The 19,163-nt window shown below is 38.8% G+C and overlaps 2 protein-coding genes across 6 annotated transcripts in view; one reads left to right on the forward strand and one right to left on the reverse strand.

Annotated features, from left to right (window-relative positions):
* PALLD (palladin, cytoskeletal associated protein) overlaps nt 1–19,163 on the forward strand; it is a 417,425-nt gene that overhangs the window by 379,040 nt on the left and 19,222 nt on the right. For 3 of the 5 annotated variants that reach the window (XM_045078298.1, XM_045078294.1, XM_045078295.1), the window contains exons 12-16: nt 8,080–8,215; nt 11,132–11,230; nt 12,030–12,080; nt 13,190–13,411; nt 17,403–17,552. In XM_045078298.1, coding sequence (XP_044934233.1) covers nt 8,080–8,215; nt 11,132–11,230; nt 12,030–12,080; nt 13,190–13,411; nt 17,403–17,552 — 658 coding nt within the window. The remainder of the gene's footprint in view (nt 1–8,079; nt 8,216–11,131; nt 11,231–12,029; nt 12,081–13,189; nt 13,412–17,402; nt 17,553–19,163) is intronic. The other 2 variants (XM_045078296.1, XM_045078297.1) reach the window with 1 other exon arrangement.
* CBR4 (carbonyl reductase 4) overlaps nt 1–19,163 on the reverse strand; it is a 114,813-nt gene that overhangs the window by 12,818 nt on the left and 82,832 nt on the right. The window lies entirely within an intron of this gene.

Below are 19,163 nucleotides of genomic sequence, written 5' to 3' on the forward strand. Positions count from 1 at the left end.
AATGTTTTTCTCCTCTCTTCTTGGGAGAAAATGTTCTTCTCCCCTCTAAAAGGTTTTCTTTTATTTGGCTGCTAGGAAATGAAGTATTCTCTTGCCACAAAGAAGCTAACGGTTAGATTGAAAAAGTGGGAGTTTGTTGCTCGATACTGTTTTGTCCCTCTTACTAGGAAATGGTACCAAATCTTGCTTACCAGGAAGAAAAACACTTGTCTGTGTAATATCTCTCCTACTGAACAAAGACTAGACTGTCAAAGGTATTGGGTTGTCCTACGTTTTATCATCTTAAGTAGAAACAGTAGTATTTTCTGATCTTTGAAATTCTCTTAAGAATATATGCAGTTTTAAGAGCTTAACTCAAGTAAAAGAAATATTTTCTCTTATCTATTATAGTTATTAACTTAATGGAGTAAAACATTTTATGAGTGTTACTACTAAAGAATCTGGCACCTCCTGCCATTTCTTAAAAAAGTAATGGAGAAGTCATGCTAGCTTTGTGGATATCTATGGAAAACTGTACCCAAAGTTAGACACTGTGGCACCAAAGATAAATGGCAATACAGACTGCAGATTTTTATCTCTATGCCAGTCCAATAAGCCACTATTGTATGGTTTCCCTTTTGTCTCCAAGAATTTTCCTTTTGCTAAATCACACACACTTGAAGAATTCACTCTTCCAGTTTGGAACACGTTTCTCCTCTGGTATATTATGGGATCCCTCATTTGCATTCTGAATTAAAAATGAAAGGACAGCTATTTTTTCCATCATAATAATCCATATGATTTGCCAAAGATTGAATGTCCCTGTTAGGGACGCCATGACTACAAATTATGGCATCCTTGAACTTGTAGGAACTGGCAAACTGTTGTCAAATGAATCTTTTACTTTCATTTATATTTCACTGTGAATTTGTGATTATGATAGCAAATTCAGTGCCACTTATATATATAATTTCTCTGGTTGTTTTGTCATATTTGTTAAGTGCCAGTAAACAGATTGATTACATATGACTTATAAGTAGAAATAGTGTTTTTGCCTGCCTTGTTTTATCAAAATCTTAACTATAAATATCAGTTACCTCAGTTTTCTTAATCAGTGGCATACTAGTTGTTTTATTCTGTTTGTATGTTTAGCATTGTCCTCATTTTAATCCGGAAAAAGGTTGGTCATGCACTAAGGTTTTAAATAGTCCACGAAGATAAGGTTCTATTTCTCCTGTGTCTGCGTAGCAGAAGTCAGACAGGGAACAAAGGCCATGAATGCCAGGGATCCACCACAAGGTCAAGAAGGCCACTGATAGTGAGCTATACTCAGACTCACAGCAACACTATTTGGTCATTGGTTGATGGCAGTTTGGGGAACTTCTGCCCATCCAGTTCCTCCAGTGCCTTTCTTCAGATAGCTGCATTCTTCCCCAAGGTGACCGGGGTCACTAGCAGCTTCTTAAAGCTTTTGACAGTCACAAATGTGAACTTGACTAAATCTTTCAGATGGGGGCAGTGAGGAGAGAACATGCCTTAGAAAGAAGCCTGTTTGCAAGTTGATAAAATTCATGTATCCTGCTCGCCTCACAATGGCTGATAGTTAGGTTTACGGCTTCCACTGCTGTCACCCCATTCCTCTACGTGGTAGATCTCCTATGAGGTGGTGGGAATCCGGAGGATTTGGGAATGCCCCCTAGGAAGAGCACAGCAGTTGTGTCTCTGATGGTCTCTGAGCAGCTGTACCAAGTCTCCAGGTGAATCAGATCAGAGCTATCTCTGAAAACCAGACTGGCACTGGCTGGCACTGTAGTTTTTGTCCACCTTCACATTCTTAGAATGTGTTCTCATAAGGGAGTGCCAGGAAGCCACAGCGCTACAATGTTTCATACTCTTAATTGTCTCTCTTGTATAAGTAGGCCTTTGGTTTGAAATGTTATCCCATGTTTGTCAAAAGGAAAAGCATGTGTCAATAAGAGCTTTTATATGGATGTTTTCGTGAGAGCTTGTACTCTGTAGGCATTCGGCTCTTTACATGATCTCATTGTCCCACTCTTTCTCCCCGATTTATAAGAAACAGGTAGGTGGGGACACTGTCATCACTGCGCATTCAAGGTGAGAGTGCCAAGAAGTGAAGGGATTTCCCAGGGTTCTGGAATAAGCCTGAGCAAAGACAGAGTCCTGTGACTTAGCCTGGGTGTATTGCCCAAGTTGATCGCAGATAAATCTGATGTCTGCTATTTCTTGATCAAAGAAAACAGCTGCAAACCAACAAAAGAGAAACCCCTAAGTCTTAAGGAAAAGTTTATAAAGATTTATTTGTACTTTAGGCAGTTTCTCAAGTCAAGACAGTAGCTAGATAGTAACTAACAGGAAAGACAAAAGCAGCATTGGACTCTGCAGACATTATCTCATTATTCCTGTCTTTCTCCCATCTTGCAGGAAATAAGTAGGCGGGGGAGGGGGGGGCTTTGTCATTTCCTATCAGAGGCAGAGGCCTGAAGGGGTTGGGGGCTTCCCTAGGGTCTTGTTACTGGGTTCACTAGTATCTTAGAAGATCACCCAGATCATTGCATCCAATCCCAGGCAAGTATGGCAAATTAGCAAATGAGATCTCATGGGTGGCTGTGACTGATGATGATTCTGTTGAAATGTCTGCCCCTGGAACAGATCAGAATCAGACATCCTCATCCTGGATGGCTCTGTACCAAGTAGTGGTAGAATACACACATGTGTGTAAGTTTATTCTTTAGAGAAGCCAAAAGATAATGTGAGGAGAACTTAATATATTTACAAAGGCATCTATTTTCCTTAAGGTATAAGCTCAGGTTACCCACTTATACTCCAACAGCTTTGGTTTCATAATAAAATTCAGTTAGAAAAAATAGAATTGATATACAAAAACTCAGTTTGTGGATCTTGGGCTCTTTTATATATTAATTCACACATTACATTCTTGAATATGAGGGATTCCTAAATGCCAGCATGTTAATGATTCTGCTTACTATGAAATTTTGTGGACTTTAGTCACTGTTAGAAATCAGTGAATATGAGAAGAGAGTAAGAGGACTTTCAGTAATTAGAAAAGTTCTTTGGCTGCTAGATAGGTACATTACCTCTTAAATCAGTGTTGTACTCTGGAGATCTAAGTTTCTGGAATACACTGACAGAACTAACCTAGAATATATATCAATGGCAGGATGCTTTCAATATTATTCAGTAGCTAAGCAAAAAAGAAAGAAAGAAAACCTCTTAGGATTTGGTGGTGGTTGCATCTGGAAGATTTTACCTTCCATATGCGTGTGTATATGTTTAAGATGTTTTTACCCACCAACCACATAAATATTATTTTAAAATGGTAAGTGACTTACTGTTGAAACTAGAGTAAACAGATCAGTAATTTTTTTTTTTTTTTTTTTTTTGCAGAGTTGGGCTGAACTGTATATATACTGAAGTATTTATATTCAGTGTGGCAGGCTTGTATGAATTGTTTACTGGTTAAGATCTGCTTCTGAGTATGGGTTTTTGTGAAGAGTTCTGGTTTTAGTCACAGTTTACTTTGAGTAAGCATTTAAGCATTTTTATTTTTAATTGTACAAACCATCATGAAAGGAGATCATCTCTTTGTCATCAAGTATTTTTAAAATTTCCTAATGAGTTGTTGCTCTTCATTTATCAAAAGTGGTCCCATTTGGGAGAACTAGCCACAGCGATTTTACTTTAACAAAGAATTCGTTTTAGAGGAGAACAAACTCAGTTGCTAAAACTTTGCCTCAAAAACTCACAACTATTTTTCTTTTCTATTGCCTCTACCACAAAAAAATACTCCACTTTGGTTTCTACTAGAACATTATATACTAACTCTTAGCTCTGTGCTCAGTTTTAACACAGTTGAAGTGTTTTCTGAATTATGTTAATCCAAATGAGATACTCTCTGAAAAAAAGAAAAGGTTCCATATTAAAATAAGGCTAAGAAGTACTGTATCCGGTACCTCTTTTCTCAGGGTTCACAATGCCCCGGCGACCCTGCCAGGCCCATTCAGACCTGTGACCTTTGCATTACCTCACTGTCCCTCTAGGTCTTCACACTGTCACTTGGGCCTCAGCGGTAACATCACCTCCTCAGACCCGGGACTGACTGCATTGTGGAATCCAGTCACCCACTCACACTCTGTCCCTTCCTAGCACTTGACACCTTCCTGCTGGGTCCTTCCTCCCACCCTTTTACTTCCTGACTCTGCCAGCCCCACCTTAGAATATAATTTTTCTAAATAGAGTCACTTAGTTTTGTTCAACATTGTATTCTGAGCACCTAGAACAGAGTTGAACATGAGAAGCCAATCAATAAAGGTTATTTGCACCTTTTTGGAAACCAGTCAAGAGTTCTTGGTATCTTTTTAAACTCCTTTCCCTTTTTCATTCTGTTCCCCTCAGCCAGTTTCGTCTCCCTGACTGACTTCCATACTGGGCAGTTTCCGTTGGCCTCTCCAGAGCCACCCTTAGTTTGTCTGCCAGGCACTGATCCACGTGCCTAATATGTAATTAGCTAGTGTCATTTTCCTACTAATCCTTTGAGATAATATGTTCTATTTTAATACCTATGTTTTACACTTTACAGAGGAGGAAACTGAGGCATGTAGCCATTAGTAAATAGCCAAACCACAGTGTTTGAGGCATTAAAAAACAAGACGGTCTCCCTTCTACCCCTTTATTCCTGCTGAGTCTGAATTCCTTCTCTCCCTATCTCTACTTATCTGCATCCTTATCATCTTTCAGGATTCCCTCTTTCATAGAGTCTTCAGCAGTCACGCTAGCCAGAACTCTCTTCAACTTTTTTTTTTTTTAAAGATTTTATTTATTTATTTGACAGAGAGAGATCACAAGTAGGCAGAGAGGCAGACAGAGAGAGAGAGGAGGAAGCAGGCTCCCCACCGAGCAGAGAGCCTGATGCGGGACTCGATCCCAGGACCCTGAGACCATGACCTGAGCCGAAGGCAGCGGCTTAACCCACTGAGCCACCCAGGCGCCCTCTCTTCAACTTTTTAAACTCCCATTGCACCTAGAATTACTAAGACATAGTTTGTTCCTTCGTTTATTCTCCAACTTGATTCTCAACCCCTCTGAGATCAAAGACCACCTTGTAGGATTTATCTTCTCCTTGTTATATAGAATGCTTTTTAGACTATAGTGATAACACTTTTGTTGTATTACTGTTTTTCACTTTTATGCAGAGAATTTCTACTGCACAGAATTCCAAGATGTCATCAGGTGACACAGTCACTTATCTTACAAACCAACTATGCAGTTACAGGCTTAACAGAATTTGTATTGATGTATTTGCCTAGCATTGTACCTTAGTATATACTCAGTAAGTAGTTGTGCAGTGACTGTTGGACATTTAAAAATCTTTCAACTGATTGATTTGATTTCCATGTTAATTGTTCAGAACGAAGAAAATATGTACACCTTAAATTCTGTGAGTAAGAGAAAATCAGGTCTTTAAAATAGCAGGAAATAGAGATGAAGTAAATGCTCCTCTAATGCTTGTGATCTTTCTGTGTTTGGGGAATCCCCTTGTTAAAAGAAATATAGAATGACCAGGGTTTTTTTGAAGGTCAAAGAGTAATTTTAATTGTACTCTTTGTAACAATAAAATGTTGGGTGGCAGGAACCCAAACCAAGGTGAGTGGCTTCTCTATGAATTGTCCCAGAGCAGTCATTCTTAAGTTCCTTAAAGAGTCAAGTATACTGAGAAATGCTTTTTAAACCACGGGACTTATTCTGTCATGAATAGACAGGTGTTTACTTGTTCAAGAGGACTTGTGGCTATCTTTTTAAAAAAAAACGTCTCTCTCTTTCTATTGTTTAGATGATCTGTTCTGGCCTTGAGAGCCGCCCTTTGCCCTTTCTTATTTGTGCAGAGAACACGGCTCTCAGTGTATCCTGCCTGCGGAGATACACTGAAGCTTCTGTCTCAATGGCTGCTCGTTATCACACAGCTGTGCAACTCGTCTGTGTTGTTAAGCTTAAAGTAGTAATAGGAACCCGTGTGTTCCCAATATATATAACACAGAGCTGGCTTTCATTTTATCTTTCAGGTGACTTCAGAATACACCTCTTCTAAGTTCACAGAGGTTAAGGCTTTAGTCAAAAGCAGCACAGAAATTTATTTCCAAAACTGTGTAATTTGTATGTGTTCTGAGCCTGACTTTTTCACATGTGGTTTGATTATAGATGGCTTTAGGACAATTTTTCTTGCCTAAGAGGGGAAGGCAGAGAGAGGTCAGAAGTGAAAATAGAGGGGTGCCTAGGTGGCTTAGTCCATTGAGCATCTGCCTTCGGCTCAGATCATGATCCCAGCCGGGGTCCTAGAATCACCCTGAGTTGGGCTTCCTGCTCAGCAGGGAGTCTGCTTCTCCCTCTGCCTTTGCCCCTCCCCTCCACCCTTCCCACCCCTCCTCTTCCACCCTCAAATAAATAAATAAAATATTTTTCTTAAAGATTTTATTTAGGTGTGCCTGGGTGGCTCAGTCAGCTAAGCAACTGCCTTCGGCTCAGGTCATGATTGTGGAGTCCCGGGATCAAGTCCTACTTCGGGCTTCCTGCTTAGTGGGGAGTCTGCTTCTCCCTCTCCTCTGCCCCTTTCCCCCTCCTTTGCTGTCTCTCTCTCTTTCTCCAAAATCTCTAAATATTTTATTTATTTATTTGAGAGAGAGAGCATGAGAGGGGAGAGGTAAGAGGGAGAAGTAGACTCCCCGCGGAGCAGGGAGCCCAGCGCCGGGCTCAGTCCCGGGTCTCTGGGATCATGACCTGAGCTGGAGGCAGATGTTCAACCAACTGAGCCACCTAGGTGCCCCAGTAAATAAAATCTTTGGCGGGGGAGGGAACAAGAAGTGAAGATGGCTAGTACATCCATTCACTTACTCCATTAACGTTATTTTCAAGTCTGCTATTTGACAAGCATTTTGATTAACCAGAGGCAGGATGCGAAGAAACAATTAAAAATAGCATATATTAATAAAGTTTGATAAGTGCTATGAAGAAAACAAACACGGTACAATAACTAATAGGTAGACTTGGCCAGGGTCCTCCTTTCCAAGGGGACAATACACTGAAACCTGCAGGCTGAGGACATTGTCCTGAGGAAGTAAGAGCCAGAAGTGCCAGGCTCACAGAATGCACATTTTTGTTGAAGGATTGTATGGTTCCAAAAATTGAGGTTGTAAGTCATGATTCCTATGGCTTTTAGTGGACATGTGTCACAGCTTCACCACCCAACTCTTAAAAATCAAGATCAACTTCCAGGCAGTACAATACAACCAAGTCTGACCTGGTTTTTCATATTCAAACACAGGATATCACAATATTTTCTTTAATACCAGTGTTTAACACCCTCCATTTGAACTTCAAAGCAAATGACTAGAAGAGGAGGAACCTGGAAACACTATAAGGATATTTTCTGCAGTTCATAACAGAAGACTCAACTACCAGGAGATCAAATGCACCTGGTTTATTGATTTACATAACAAGTGTGGGGTCAGGTGGCTCCACCAGTAGGTCACCTGTGTCCCAAAAACATAATCAGGGCTCCAGGGTCTCTTGTCTTTCCAAGCTGTCATCATCAGCATGTTGCAGGTTCTCCCCTTGATCTCAGTGTGGATGTAGCAGTGTGGGGCATCACATTTTAACACTGTGGGAGCCAGTGAAAGAAGAGGGGCACTTCTTCCTGTGTGTTGCTTTTTAGAGATGAGACATTTTTCACTAGAGCACCTCACCCTTTCCAACTTCCATTTCCCCAGGCTCAGTGGGCAGGCTCCATCACCTGCCTCTGGCCACACCAACCACTGTCCACAGGACTGTGACCATTTGACATAGGTCAGTCATGCCCGAATTTGGGGAGGCGGTCACCTTCTCTAAGCACACTGGAGGATGAACCCCCACAAAATCAGGGGAAGTTCAGCAAAGAACTGGGGGAATGGACAGCAGCAGCACAGGCCTCAGGACTCTCCGGTATTACTAATGAGAGCAAAGTGCTCCTCGGTCACAGGATGCCCATGTGCCTGACAAGTGACCCTAGTGCCTTGTGCTTTTGTCCTGCAGGGGATTTCCAAAGAAGGCCAACAGAACTGCTAGAATAGCTTCTGATGAGGAGATTCAAGGCACAAAGGATGCTGTCATTCAAGACCTGGAACGAAAACTTCGCTTCAAGGAGGACCTCCTGAACAATGGCCAGCCGGTACGCAGAGATGGATTTGGGGCCTGAACTTGGAACAGTAGCTACCCACACCAGAGAGCTCTTCCTTCACTTTGGTTCTTGCAGTTTGGCCGCAAAATTGATTTCATTTACCCTAAATCTCAATGTTCTTCTTAGCGTTGTGGCCTGAGTCTGGGGAAAAGGAGAAAGGGGAAAGGCTTCCCTCGACTTGGCCCCCACTCTTTCCTGCCATTCACGAAAACCATTCTTGGAGTGAAGTTGGCAAGTTGCAGATAAAGAGGAAGGGCTGATTTTAAGGTGGGGACTCAAACAAATGAGGAACTGCAGCATTACAAAGAAACAGGAACAAATCTGGGCTGGTAGGAGGGGGAAGGTGTGCTCTGGAATGATCTCTATCTACCAAAAGGAGAATGTGGATTCTATGACATGTACGCCTTCTACACAAAGGCTGTCTTTACTGAGGAAATGACCCCTGAAGTCCAGTACTGTTCTAGTAGACCATTACTAGATACTGATTTGGTAATCTGAAAGAGTAACGCTTGTTTCAGAGTATTGTTCTGCTATGTGTACAGTAGATCTGGTAAACAATATATGTATATAAGATGCTTTTGCCATTGGACTTCAATATTTCCTCATCAGTTGTTTCTTGTTTTTTACTGACCCATCCTCTTATCACATCTGAGTATTTTTAAGGGGACAGGAAGAACAAGTCTCGTAAATAAGGTTTTCCAGGTGAAGGAAAGGAGCCTTGTGTGGCTTTATTTTGGAATTATCACCAGAAAAATTTGTCTGGCTCTTAAGCAGAAGAAGAAAAGGGCCTCTTTGTGAAAAAGCTCTCTCTCAGATACCTTTTGCAGAGTCGAAAGCTCTCTGTGTTAAGTATATTTTCTAGGAATTTTAATTCTCACACATTGATAAATAAAAATGTGAGAACAAAACTTGTTTGATTGGAAAGGTGAAGGGGAGAGGAAGGGTGCTGAATGCTGCTTTTAATTATGAGGGCATCCTAATCTGAGTTCAGGAAGATTAAAATTCTAATGAGATCTTGTGTTGGTCATTCATTTCATTGAGAATAGAAGATTTTCACAAAGGGAAACTATTTTCTCTCTGAAACAAGTAATTGCATGTGTAAATGTGCATACTCTGGAAGTTTTCCCTGGCTCTGTCAACTAAAGCCTTTGAAAGATTAAAACAAATACTTATGGGAACTTACTCAAGCCAGGTAAAGGCATTTCTCCAGTTTTTTGGGTCTCTGTTTAAATATTCCTTATGGACTAAGAATCTCTTGCTCAAAGAGACTTAAGACATCTATAAGCTGTTATATTATACTATGTATATTATATGTATATCTATCTGTTTAGGAGTGAATGATGTTCACAATGAGTTCCATAGATTACCACATTGAGAGTTTACAAGGACAACTTTTTCCTAGTGCTGCATATTAGTCTATTCTTATTTTTGGCTTCCATAGACAGGGCTTGGATATCGACATGGCCTAGTGGTTTAGAAACAAAATTGAAGTAAATTTGGCTTTTAGCAGGTGCATTCTGGCAGAGGACTAGGTATCAAACTGGTATTTCTGCTTATGAGGGAAAGAGAGGAAATTACTCCAGTCCTACCTCTGATGTTCATACAGTTCTCCATGAAAACATGGAGAAGGCTTTTTAAGAGAGCAGGTATTTAAAACTCTTTTTGAAAATTGAATTCAGTGATTCTTTAACCGATGTGAGAAAATTAATTTAAATAGTAACATACTTGGACTGAGACAGTCCATGCACCAAAACACATACCTCTACTCCGTCTTATCCTCCACTCCTTCTTTAGTAAATGAAATTATATGAACTTCAGGACTATTTGTCATTTGGCATGGACTTGTTTCACTTCCCGGTTTCAGCTGGGACTAGAACCAGCAATTACTGGAAATTGTAAATTTATTCAACATATTTTCCTGATTAGAGAGTTTCCAATAGAATTTGCATCTATGTTCAGAAGTTTGGAACTTTACTGAAATAACTTCTGTAATTTTTTAAGATCCTGCCTTACTAATTATTCTCTATTTTGAATCAAACACTTGTTTATGGGACAGAAGGTCTCTGAAAGTTCTTCTCAGACCTGTAATTCTAAGGCATTTTAGAACCAAAACTCAAAGGCAGGAAACAGCCCAACAGACAGAACAAAAACGTTGGCATTTCTTTTGTGTAAGAATGGCCCAGCAAATATATTTTGGCCAAATCTAGAGTACTGGCTGCTAGATGCAAAAACATTACCACTTTGTTTGCCTGATGGGCAAGCAGTCTTCCTCCGAGCAGAATCTTGAATTATGGATACCAGCTTTGGCAAGTATCTTTCACAGTCCTTTTGCTGATTCAGCCATGTGCAATCATTCTTTGGGGACTATTATATTTGCCTACATTCACCTGCTACACAGCAGCCGAGGAGGTGAGAATCCCAAACAGAGGGGACCCTCACTGCCAGCTAGTCTAAAACTTCCCTTATCAGAGACTTGGAGCAGATATGCCATCTCGAAGACTATTGGGATGGCAATAAAAATAACATTTCCTTTAAAAAATATTTTGCTATTTGAGTATCTTTTTTCTCTATATGCATCCTTAAGGATTAGCATATGACAGGTATTTTCTTTGTGGTTTCTGCTTTGTTTGGTTATTATATTCACCTTAAATTTGTGCTTTATCAGTTGGTGGCTCTCAAGAGTAGTTACCCCACCTCCCAACACAGGATTAAGCCACTAAGACCGGAAGGGGAGGTGAGAGAACAACTGAACAACTGAATGAAACACTCCTTTTATATACAGGTGTCTGAAGGTTGAGAGGAAATAGTTACAGAAAACATCAAAACTCATTTTTTAAAATTCCTTATGAGGCAGTATGTAATTGTGAATTTTCTAATTTTGTATTTTCTGTGACTTGCTTTGTTTAGAGGTTAACATATGAAGAGAGAATGGCTCGTCGATTACTAGGTGCTGACAGTGCAACTGTTTTTAATATTCAGGAGCCAGAAGAGGAAGCGGCTAATCAGGTACTGAGTTCCTCTGGACTAATTAGAAAAATAATAATTATTCTCACCCCTCTCCCCATCCTCTTTATGGACACTATTCTTAGGATCAATTCTGTGAGAATTAGAGGGCAAGTCAAAGAAAAGCAGTATTAATATCACCAATCACTCTCAGAGCTGATATTTATTGAATACATAGCATGTGCCAGACAGGTGTGTGAAGTGACTGGTAAGAGTTATTTCAGTCAGTGATACCTGTCCTTTTATCTTCTTTATTGGTCAAGTTTTTTCTCCTTTCAAGTATCTTTCTGTTTTTCCCGTCCTGTGTTTTAATGCAAAACAGTTGCTGGGGAGAAACATATTTTTATTGAAACTGTGTGAAATAGGTAGTGAATTATTTCCAATTATATTCTTAACATCTAGTCAAAATAAAATATGTGTATAGAAAAAATGATGTCTTTATTTTCCCTTACATATACAGTTAGACATCACTAATCAGCAGAAAACCTGAATCACTATTTTTGTTCCCCGGCTATGCTCAAGAAAAAGTCCCATCATCAATTTGATGTAACCTGTTTTATAATCTCCACTGCTTCTGCTTGGAGTTTCCAGATGTAGTCTCAAGATTAAAGAAAGCATTTTAAAACAAGTTTAAAGGATCAAGTAAACTCTCATAGATGTTGAAAATAGATCTGCCTTCAATATCTGAAGACTTTTCTGCATTAAATATTGCTACCACAAAAATCTCTTAAAGAAAACTAGAAATCTTGCTAGATTCTTATTTCTGTTATTAGTCTTCACTTCTTTTTTTCTACCATTACAGGACATTGGGTCTCCTCATGCTTCTGTAGGGAGTCCTCTGGATGGTCAAAAGGTTAAGCTTTTCACCTTTCTTCCCCTTCCGGTCTTTCACTGTATCTGTTTTCTTGTGTTCTTCCTTACCTGTGTATCTGTCTTTACTGTCATATATCAATTACAAATAGCATGACCAGTATCTATTTTTATTTAATATCAGATGAACAGAATTACCACACTACTGTGCTTTTTATCATATATTACAAACTTGAATTTGATTCTGTCACTAGTGAATGCTCTGAACTGTAAATCATTAAAAGTTTCTCATTTGTTATACCTTTCTGGGGGAAAATATGCTAATTCTTAAACTGATTGATAGTAATTAAAACAAAAAACTCCTATATTTTTTGCAGTTTTATTCATACTATTTTATTTCTTCCCTCAAGACAATAGTTTTTTAAAGGTGGGGCAGCTTTTTTATGAGAAAACCTAGCTAAAGAGAGTATTTTGTAATGAGCTGCCTTGTCTTCATTGTGCTTTGTAAGCAAGAGAACTGTAGGATCCCCCTTAATTGCCAAGGGATGTTGATGGCTACTCTGCTTTTGCCTTTCTAATCAAAATTTTGACTGAACTGTCAATTCTCTCTTTCAAAGAGGGTGGAGAGTAGTTCCTACTAGCTGCAAAGCCGAAGGAGGAGTTCAGAGGCTATGTGACTGAAAATTGTTAGGAGTGAAGAAAAAAAAAATGCCATTTTTCCATTATCTGCTTGATAAAATGCTCTGTAACCCTGCAGCCACTAGCCACATGCACTGTCACCCTGCACAGCTTTCACGTACAGAAAGAAATCAGTGTTCCACCATGTTTTTATTTCTATGAACAGTTTAGGAACACGGAGCTGTTGCCTTTTTCTTTCTCCACAACCCCACAAGAAAAAAGAGAAAAATTCATCTTCATAGTTTTTTGGGGGAGGAGGATAAGACCTGAAGACAATTTGAAATATCATATATACTTACTTCCAGATGTTTTTGTTTTATATGGAATTGAGTTGGACTCAGACTTGTTTTTAAGTCTCTGGTAAAAAGATCACTGTCTTATGCGTGCCTCATTGGAGAGGAGAATAAGACTCCTGAGACACGTGGGGCCACAAGGGACTGAGGTTGCTAACATGACCTTTTTTGCCTGATATAGGAATACAAAGTCTCCAGCTGTGAACAGAGACTCATCAGTGAGATCGAGTACAGGCTAGAAAGGTCTCCTGTGGATGAATCAGGTGATGACATTCAATATGGGGACGTACCTGTGGAAAATGCAGTGGCACCATTCTTTGAAATGAAGCTGAAACATTACAAGATCTTTGAGGGAATGCCTGTAACTTTCACATGCAGGGTGACTGGGAATCCAAAGCCAAAGGTAAGCTGAAAACATGGCTTTTTAAGAGTCCTGTTTTCTGTGGAAGTTTAGCTTCCAAAATACAGAGTGGATAACAGAAGGAAGAGATACAGACTACCTTTCTCAGTACCCGTGATGTAAAATGTGTGAAGTACTGTTAAGTTCAGGGCCTTCCTCGGGAGGCATTAGAAAACAAAAAGAGTAGAAGGGTAGAGTTTGGTTTTGAAGACTAGAATAGGAGAAGAACAATTAAATAATCGACAAGGAGCTTTTCATACACCTACATCATTTACTCATGTGATGTTATCAATGTCTCTCCCAAATTGCAGGTGACTGAACTGAGCTCAGTGAGGTTTAATTAACTTGTCCAAGGTCAGGGAGCTGGTGAGCTGCCAGGCTTGAACACGAACCCCATGCTGTGTACCATACAGAGAAGCAGTCCTTACCATGGATTATAAAAACTTCAGATCTTTAAGCTAGGAAACCAAAGCTTCCTATATTTACAAAGGGCTAGAGGCCAGAATACTGTTGAGAAATGATATTCAAAGGAACTTTTGAAAATTCAGGAGGACTAGACTGACCTAGATGGGAGCCCTCTTCCTACAGACACATGGAAACGGCTGGATAAAGAGTTGCCCAGTCTTTAAAGGGAGGCGAGAGTAACTGCTCACTAGTCCAGAAAGCAATAAGCAGAATTATATTTTTCCCTATAACTTGGGAGAAAAGAAGAAAAAAGGTGCCCGTGAGAAAGAGAAACTCCACATTCACACTTTCACATGATAGGAAGCCAAAAGCTGCAAAATTAATGTGAAATTTAGTCCAGGATGATTAAAATCCTTGTTTCTGGCAGAAGCAAGCAAAAACTGCCTCAGAACAATCACAATTAGGGGCATATCAAACTTTTGTAGGGTAAGAGGAAGAAGAAATTCACAGTAAAAACTTACAAACCATATTAAAAAACAATGATAAAAAAATCAATAGCAAAAGAAACAAAGGGGCACCTGGGTGGCTCCGTCATTAAGCCTCTGCCTTCAGCTCAGGTCATGATCCCAGGGTCCTGGAATCAAGTCTGGCATTGGGCTCCCTGTTCAGCAGGGTGTCTACTTCTCTCTCTGCCCTTCATCCCGTTCGTGTCTCTCTCTCTCTCTCTCTCAAATAAAAAGTTTTTAAAAAATAAAAAATAAATGAAAGAAATAGAAACTTTAATGAAGAAAAAACCAGGACAGTACCAAAGACCAGGCCAATTTATAAAATAAGCATATAGAAATGAAAAATACACTCACTGAAATTAAAAAGCTTACCGTGGTGTCAGAGACAAAGAGTAAAGAAAATAGCCTTAAATTTTCAAATGCATATCTACCTTCTAAGATGAGACTTTTATAATAAGATGTTATTAAAAAAAACCTTTATTCTTGGCATAATTTGGATAACTGCTGTGTATTCACAAACATATCAAATTCATGTACTGAAAATAAGTGTGCAGCTTATGAATGAAACTCAACAAGAAATTGCACATTAAGCTTCCAAAATCTTCACAAAGATCCCTTGTTATTTTTAAGTCTTACTCAAGGCTTAAGGTCATTAAGTAAGTTCTAAGATCACTAATTCTTGTTTTAAAGAACACTGTGTTCACCTGAAAGATGAGCTGTTGTGTTTAACATAACTTTGCTTTTTCTAGTAGGAATTTAAATGTTTCACAGCTTTACGAGGCTTAATTTTTTAAGGATTTTTATTGTTAGATTGTCTTCTTTCACTTCTTCCTTCTTCTCCTTCCTCCCTTTTTGTCCTCACTGTGGTTCTTTTTCTTCCCTCCCTGGTTTATTGAAGAACCATTTCTTCTGCACATGGTATATAAATTACATTAGGCCTATTAAGGTATGGGATAGTCATCATAGTTTAAAAAAAAATACATCCGGGGCACCGGGGTGGCTCAGTGGGTTAAGGCCTCTGCCTTCCGCTCCGGTCATGATCCCAAGGTCCTGGGATCAAGCCCCACATCGGGCTGTCTGCTCAGCGGGGAGCCTGCTTCCTTCTCTCTCTCACTGCCTGCCTCTCAGCCTACTTGTGATCTCTATCTGTCAAATAAATAAATAAAATATTAAAAAAAAAAATACATCCTTTTTTTTTTTGGCTTATGTTTAAAAAAAAATGTATTCTGCTTCTGACATGCTTGTTTCAAATGGGGACATGAGAAGATTGAAAGGAATTTCTAATTCACCCTCTTTTCTTCTCTTGTACCCTCCTCTTCCCTCTCCATTAGCAGGCTTGATAAAATTATTGGGACTATTAGTTAATTCTCATTGGAAAGTTGTATTCCAATATAATGGAGGTGAGAAGTATGATTAAAGGGAAGAAACAAGTCTGAAGAACTGGCGTGGTGGCAAGAATGCAAAAGGAAGAAACTATACTAATCACAGCTTCTTTGTTCCATCAGAAAACATAAAACCACCAAGAAGAGAATGATAATTATGAAATATCATGCTTACTCTAATTTAATTTTTAGAACTGAGGATTATGAGTCTAGTTGATGATCCATTCTTAGGTTCTGGAGATTAATAATCCAATCTATAAATTTAGAGCTAATAGAAGAATAGGAGTTGGAAGATTTTCAGCAGTCAGATCCCAATTATTCATGCGTTTATTTCTAGCCATTCCCTTCTTAGAAATACAAGTTTCAAAGAGGTTTTTCAGATTCAGAGGCTTTCATATAGAGTGGAATTTGAATGCCGGTTGTGGTCTCAATTTGCATATGGATTTACATTAAGGAAGAAGTTCATTTTATTTTTTTAAAGATTTTATTTGTTTATTTGTCAGAGGGGCTGAGAGGGAACGCAGCAGGGGGAGTGGGAGAGAGCCTCCAGGCTGAGCAGGGAGTCTTATGTGGGGGTTCAATCCCAGGACTCTGAGATCATAACCTGAGCGGAAGGCAGACGCTTGCCCACTGAGACACCCAAAGAAGTTCATTTTAAAAACTGAAGGTTCTAAAGTAGGTTTCTTCTCTTAGGAATGCATTAGGAATGCTTTAGGTTGCCAGGAACAACAGCTGACAACAAAGAACTTGTTGCCGGCTTTAGAAAAGGGGATTTGTTTAGTTCCCAAACCGAAAAGTCTGGAGGGGGGTTGATGCAGGCATTGGTTCAGCACCTCAGTCATGTGAGGGCCCCTGGCACTCATCATTGATTCATCATTACGGCCCCATGTCTCAGCTGTCAAAAATAATCACTAAATCATGAGGGATCCGTGGACCAGTGGTTTTATTTAAAGATGAGGGAAGGTAGGAGGACCTATGAAAGAGGTTATTTGACCATTTTAAAATGTGTTACTTAGTCCAGATTTATTTTTACTTTATTCTTCACATTTAATTTTCAATCAAACCAAGTTAAAATATTATTGAAAATTATTGTAAGTGTAAATACTGCTATGTTTTCTTTAACATAGTGGGGAGAGAGGACAAACTTTCAGTCTCTGAGCATGTGCTCCTTGGTCCAGCATTAAAGCAGTAGAGCTCCAGCCACCACCAACCCCTAACTGTTGCTCCTTCCTCACTGCCATTTTGTCTAACACAATTCAGGGGAATGGTTGGGCTGGGGTCTTCTTAACTTTGCTTTACAAGTAACGCATTTTACTTCAGTGCATTTCATTCAGTACATGTGAAAATAGAACCAAAAAGAAAAATGCCTATAGAGCCACTCCAGAACTAACTACTGTCCACGTTCATCATAGATCCCTTCATAAAAATAATATTTAAAAAATATGGACTAATACATGAATACCTACTTATATGCATATTTTTAAAATAAATATATAGTTTTTTTATTAACTTAAAATAGAATTAAACCTGTATGTTGCCTACTTTTTTCACTCAAAAATCAATTTCCTATTCAGATGTTCTGTTTAACATTTTAACATGAAAATGCTGATCAGCTCTGCATGCCACACAGTATTTACCAGTCCCCCCGCTACAGTGGTACTATACACATTCTTAATTTTTCATCACTGTTTCCTTTCACAGATCTATTGGTTTAAAGATGGAAAGCAGATCTCTCCAAAGAATGATCACTACACCATTCAAAGAGATCTTGATGGGACCTGCTCTCTCCACACCACAGCCTCCACCCTAGATGACGATGGGAATTACACAATAATGGCTGCAAACCCTCAGGTAAGGATTGGGGGTATAGGTCTGGCTTCAGTTCTATGCATAGCCACTACAGGCATATATTTGGAGAAAGGAGCTGTTTAATTCAAAGGTAGAATCATATTTCTTTGACTTGAAACTATCTCGCCAGATTCTATATCCATTTTGGTTTTGGAGGATAGAAATTTCTTTCATTAGTATTTATAACATCAGGTGTTTTTCACATGACTACTTGCAGTACAGATGTGTTTTCTTCCTAATCTTACTCAGGGCCTAAAAGGTACACTTCTTACACCGGTGGTGGGGTTGCAGTGGTGGACGTAACGAAGTCCTGAGATAGAAAGTAAGCCAGAAAACACATATATAAAAAATATCATTTCAGATAGGATTAAGTTCCATAGAAAAGAAGGGGGAGGAGGAAAGGACAGCGAGTGGCATACATAAATAGGCCATAGTAAAAAACATCCTTAAAAGGTAAAATATTTAAAAAATAAATACACAGTTACTTAATCCAATGGAATTTAAGTATATAAGTGTAGACAAATTATAATTTTGATAGCATCTACGTATGGCATTCGGGATTAAGTTTCCATCCAAATGTTTTCTCTTTATTTGCCCTATTGATTTAGCACCAAAAAAGCAGCTGACTACCTAGAATTTAATAGGCAGCTACTCAGGTAGCAGGTTTCCAAGTCAAGCCTACAAGTTCTTTTTTGAATGTCAGGTATGTTTTAGGCACTGTGCTGGGTAGGGATGCAAAGATGATGACGAAGGGATTTTGTACCTTCAGAGCTCAGTGTATGACGGGATAATTTTACAAAGTCAGCAGAAGTCAAGTAAATAGCACACTAAAAAAAAAAAAAGCTAAAATTAACAATTTTATTATATAATGAAGATTGTCCAGTCATGCTTTTAAAATCTCTGACCTATATATATCACTCCATATTTCATTATTTCTTTTGAAGGAAACAGGAAGTGTTAGAAAATGATACAGATAATTTCAGCAAAGCTTACATTAAGAGGCTGTGCGATATTTATCCTAATATTACATTGTCACATAAACATCTATTTCTGCAATAATACTGAGATCAGAATGAAATTCTAATTATCCACAAATCAGGTTGTCATAGAGCACACCGATCTCTTCACTGTCAACAGTTTCCATATTAAATGTGCACTTTCTTGAGGTTCTAACTTTTCAATCACTGAATATATGACCGTCACCTTAAAAAATAGTCAAAAGCATAACTTTTACTAAAAGTTACATTGTAATACTTGTGTTCATGGTTGGAGGATTTGAGGGAAAAGAAGTGGAACTTGCTTTTTTCTTTCTTATTGTATTTTCAGTATATATCCTTGACTATTACTAACAAAATTTCAATTTTCAGTTTTCTGCCTACTAAAATAAAGTGGAGAACTCAACAAAATTCAAAATTTTTTTTCAAATTTTTTCTTCATGCTAGGTCCTTTATTCCCCTTTCCCCTAGAAAGTTTGTAATATATTACAAGAGATCAAATTAACTGTATTCCTTAAGCACTTGCCAATCCTGGTCCTGATGTTAATTTTGAGGCATTTTTCCTTGTGAATGTTTTAAACTGTTATGGAGTCAGTGGTTTTCTAGAACAAAGAACATA

Source organism: Mustela putorius, unplaced genomic scaffold (assembly GCF_011764305.1).
Source record: "Mustela putorius furo isolate JIRA1106 unplaced genomic scaffold, ASM1176430v1.1 tig00000242_pilon_pilon_pilon, whole genome shotgun sequence".
NCBI classification, from domain to species: domain Eukaryota; kingdom Metazoa; phylum Chordata; class Mammalia; order Carnivora; family Mustelidae; genus Mustela; species Mustela putorius.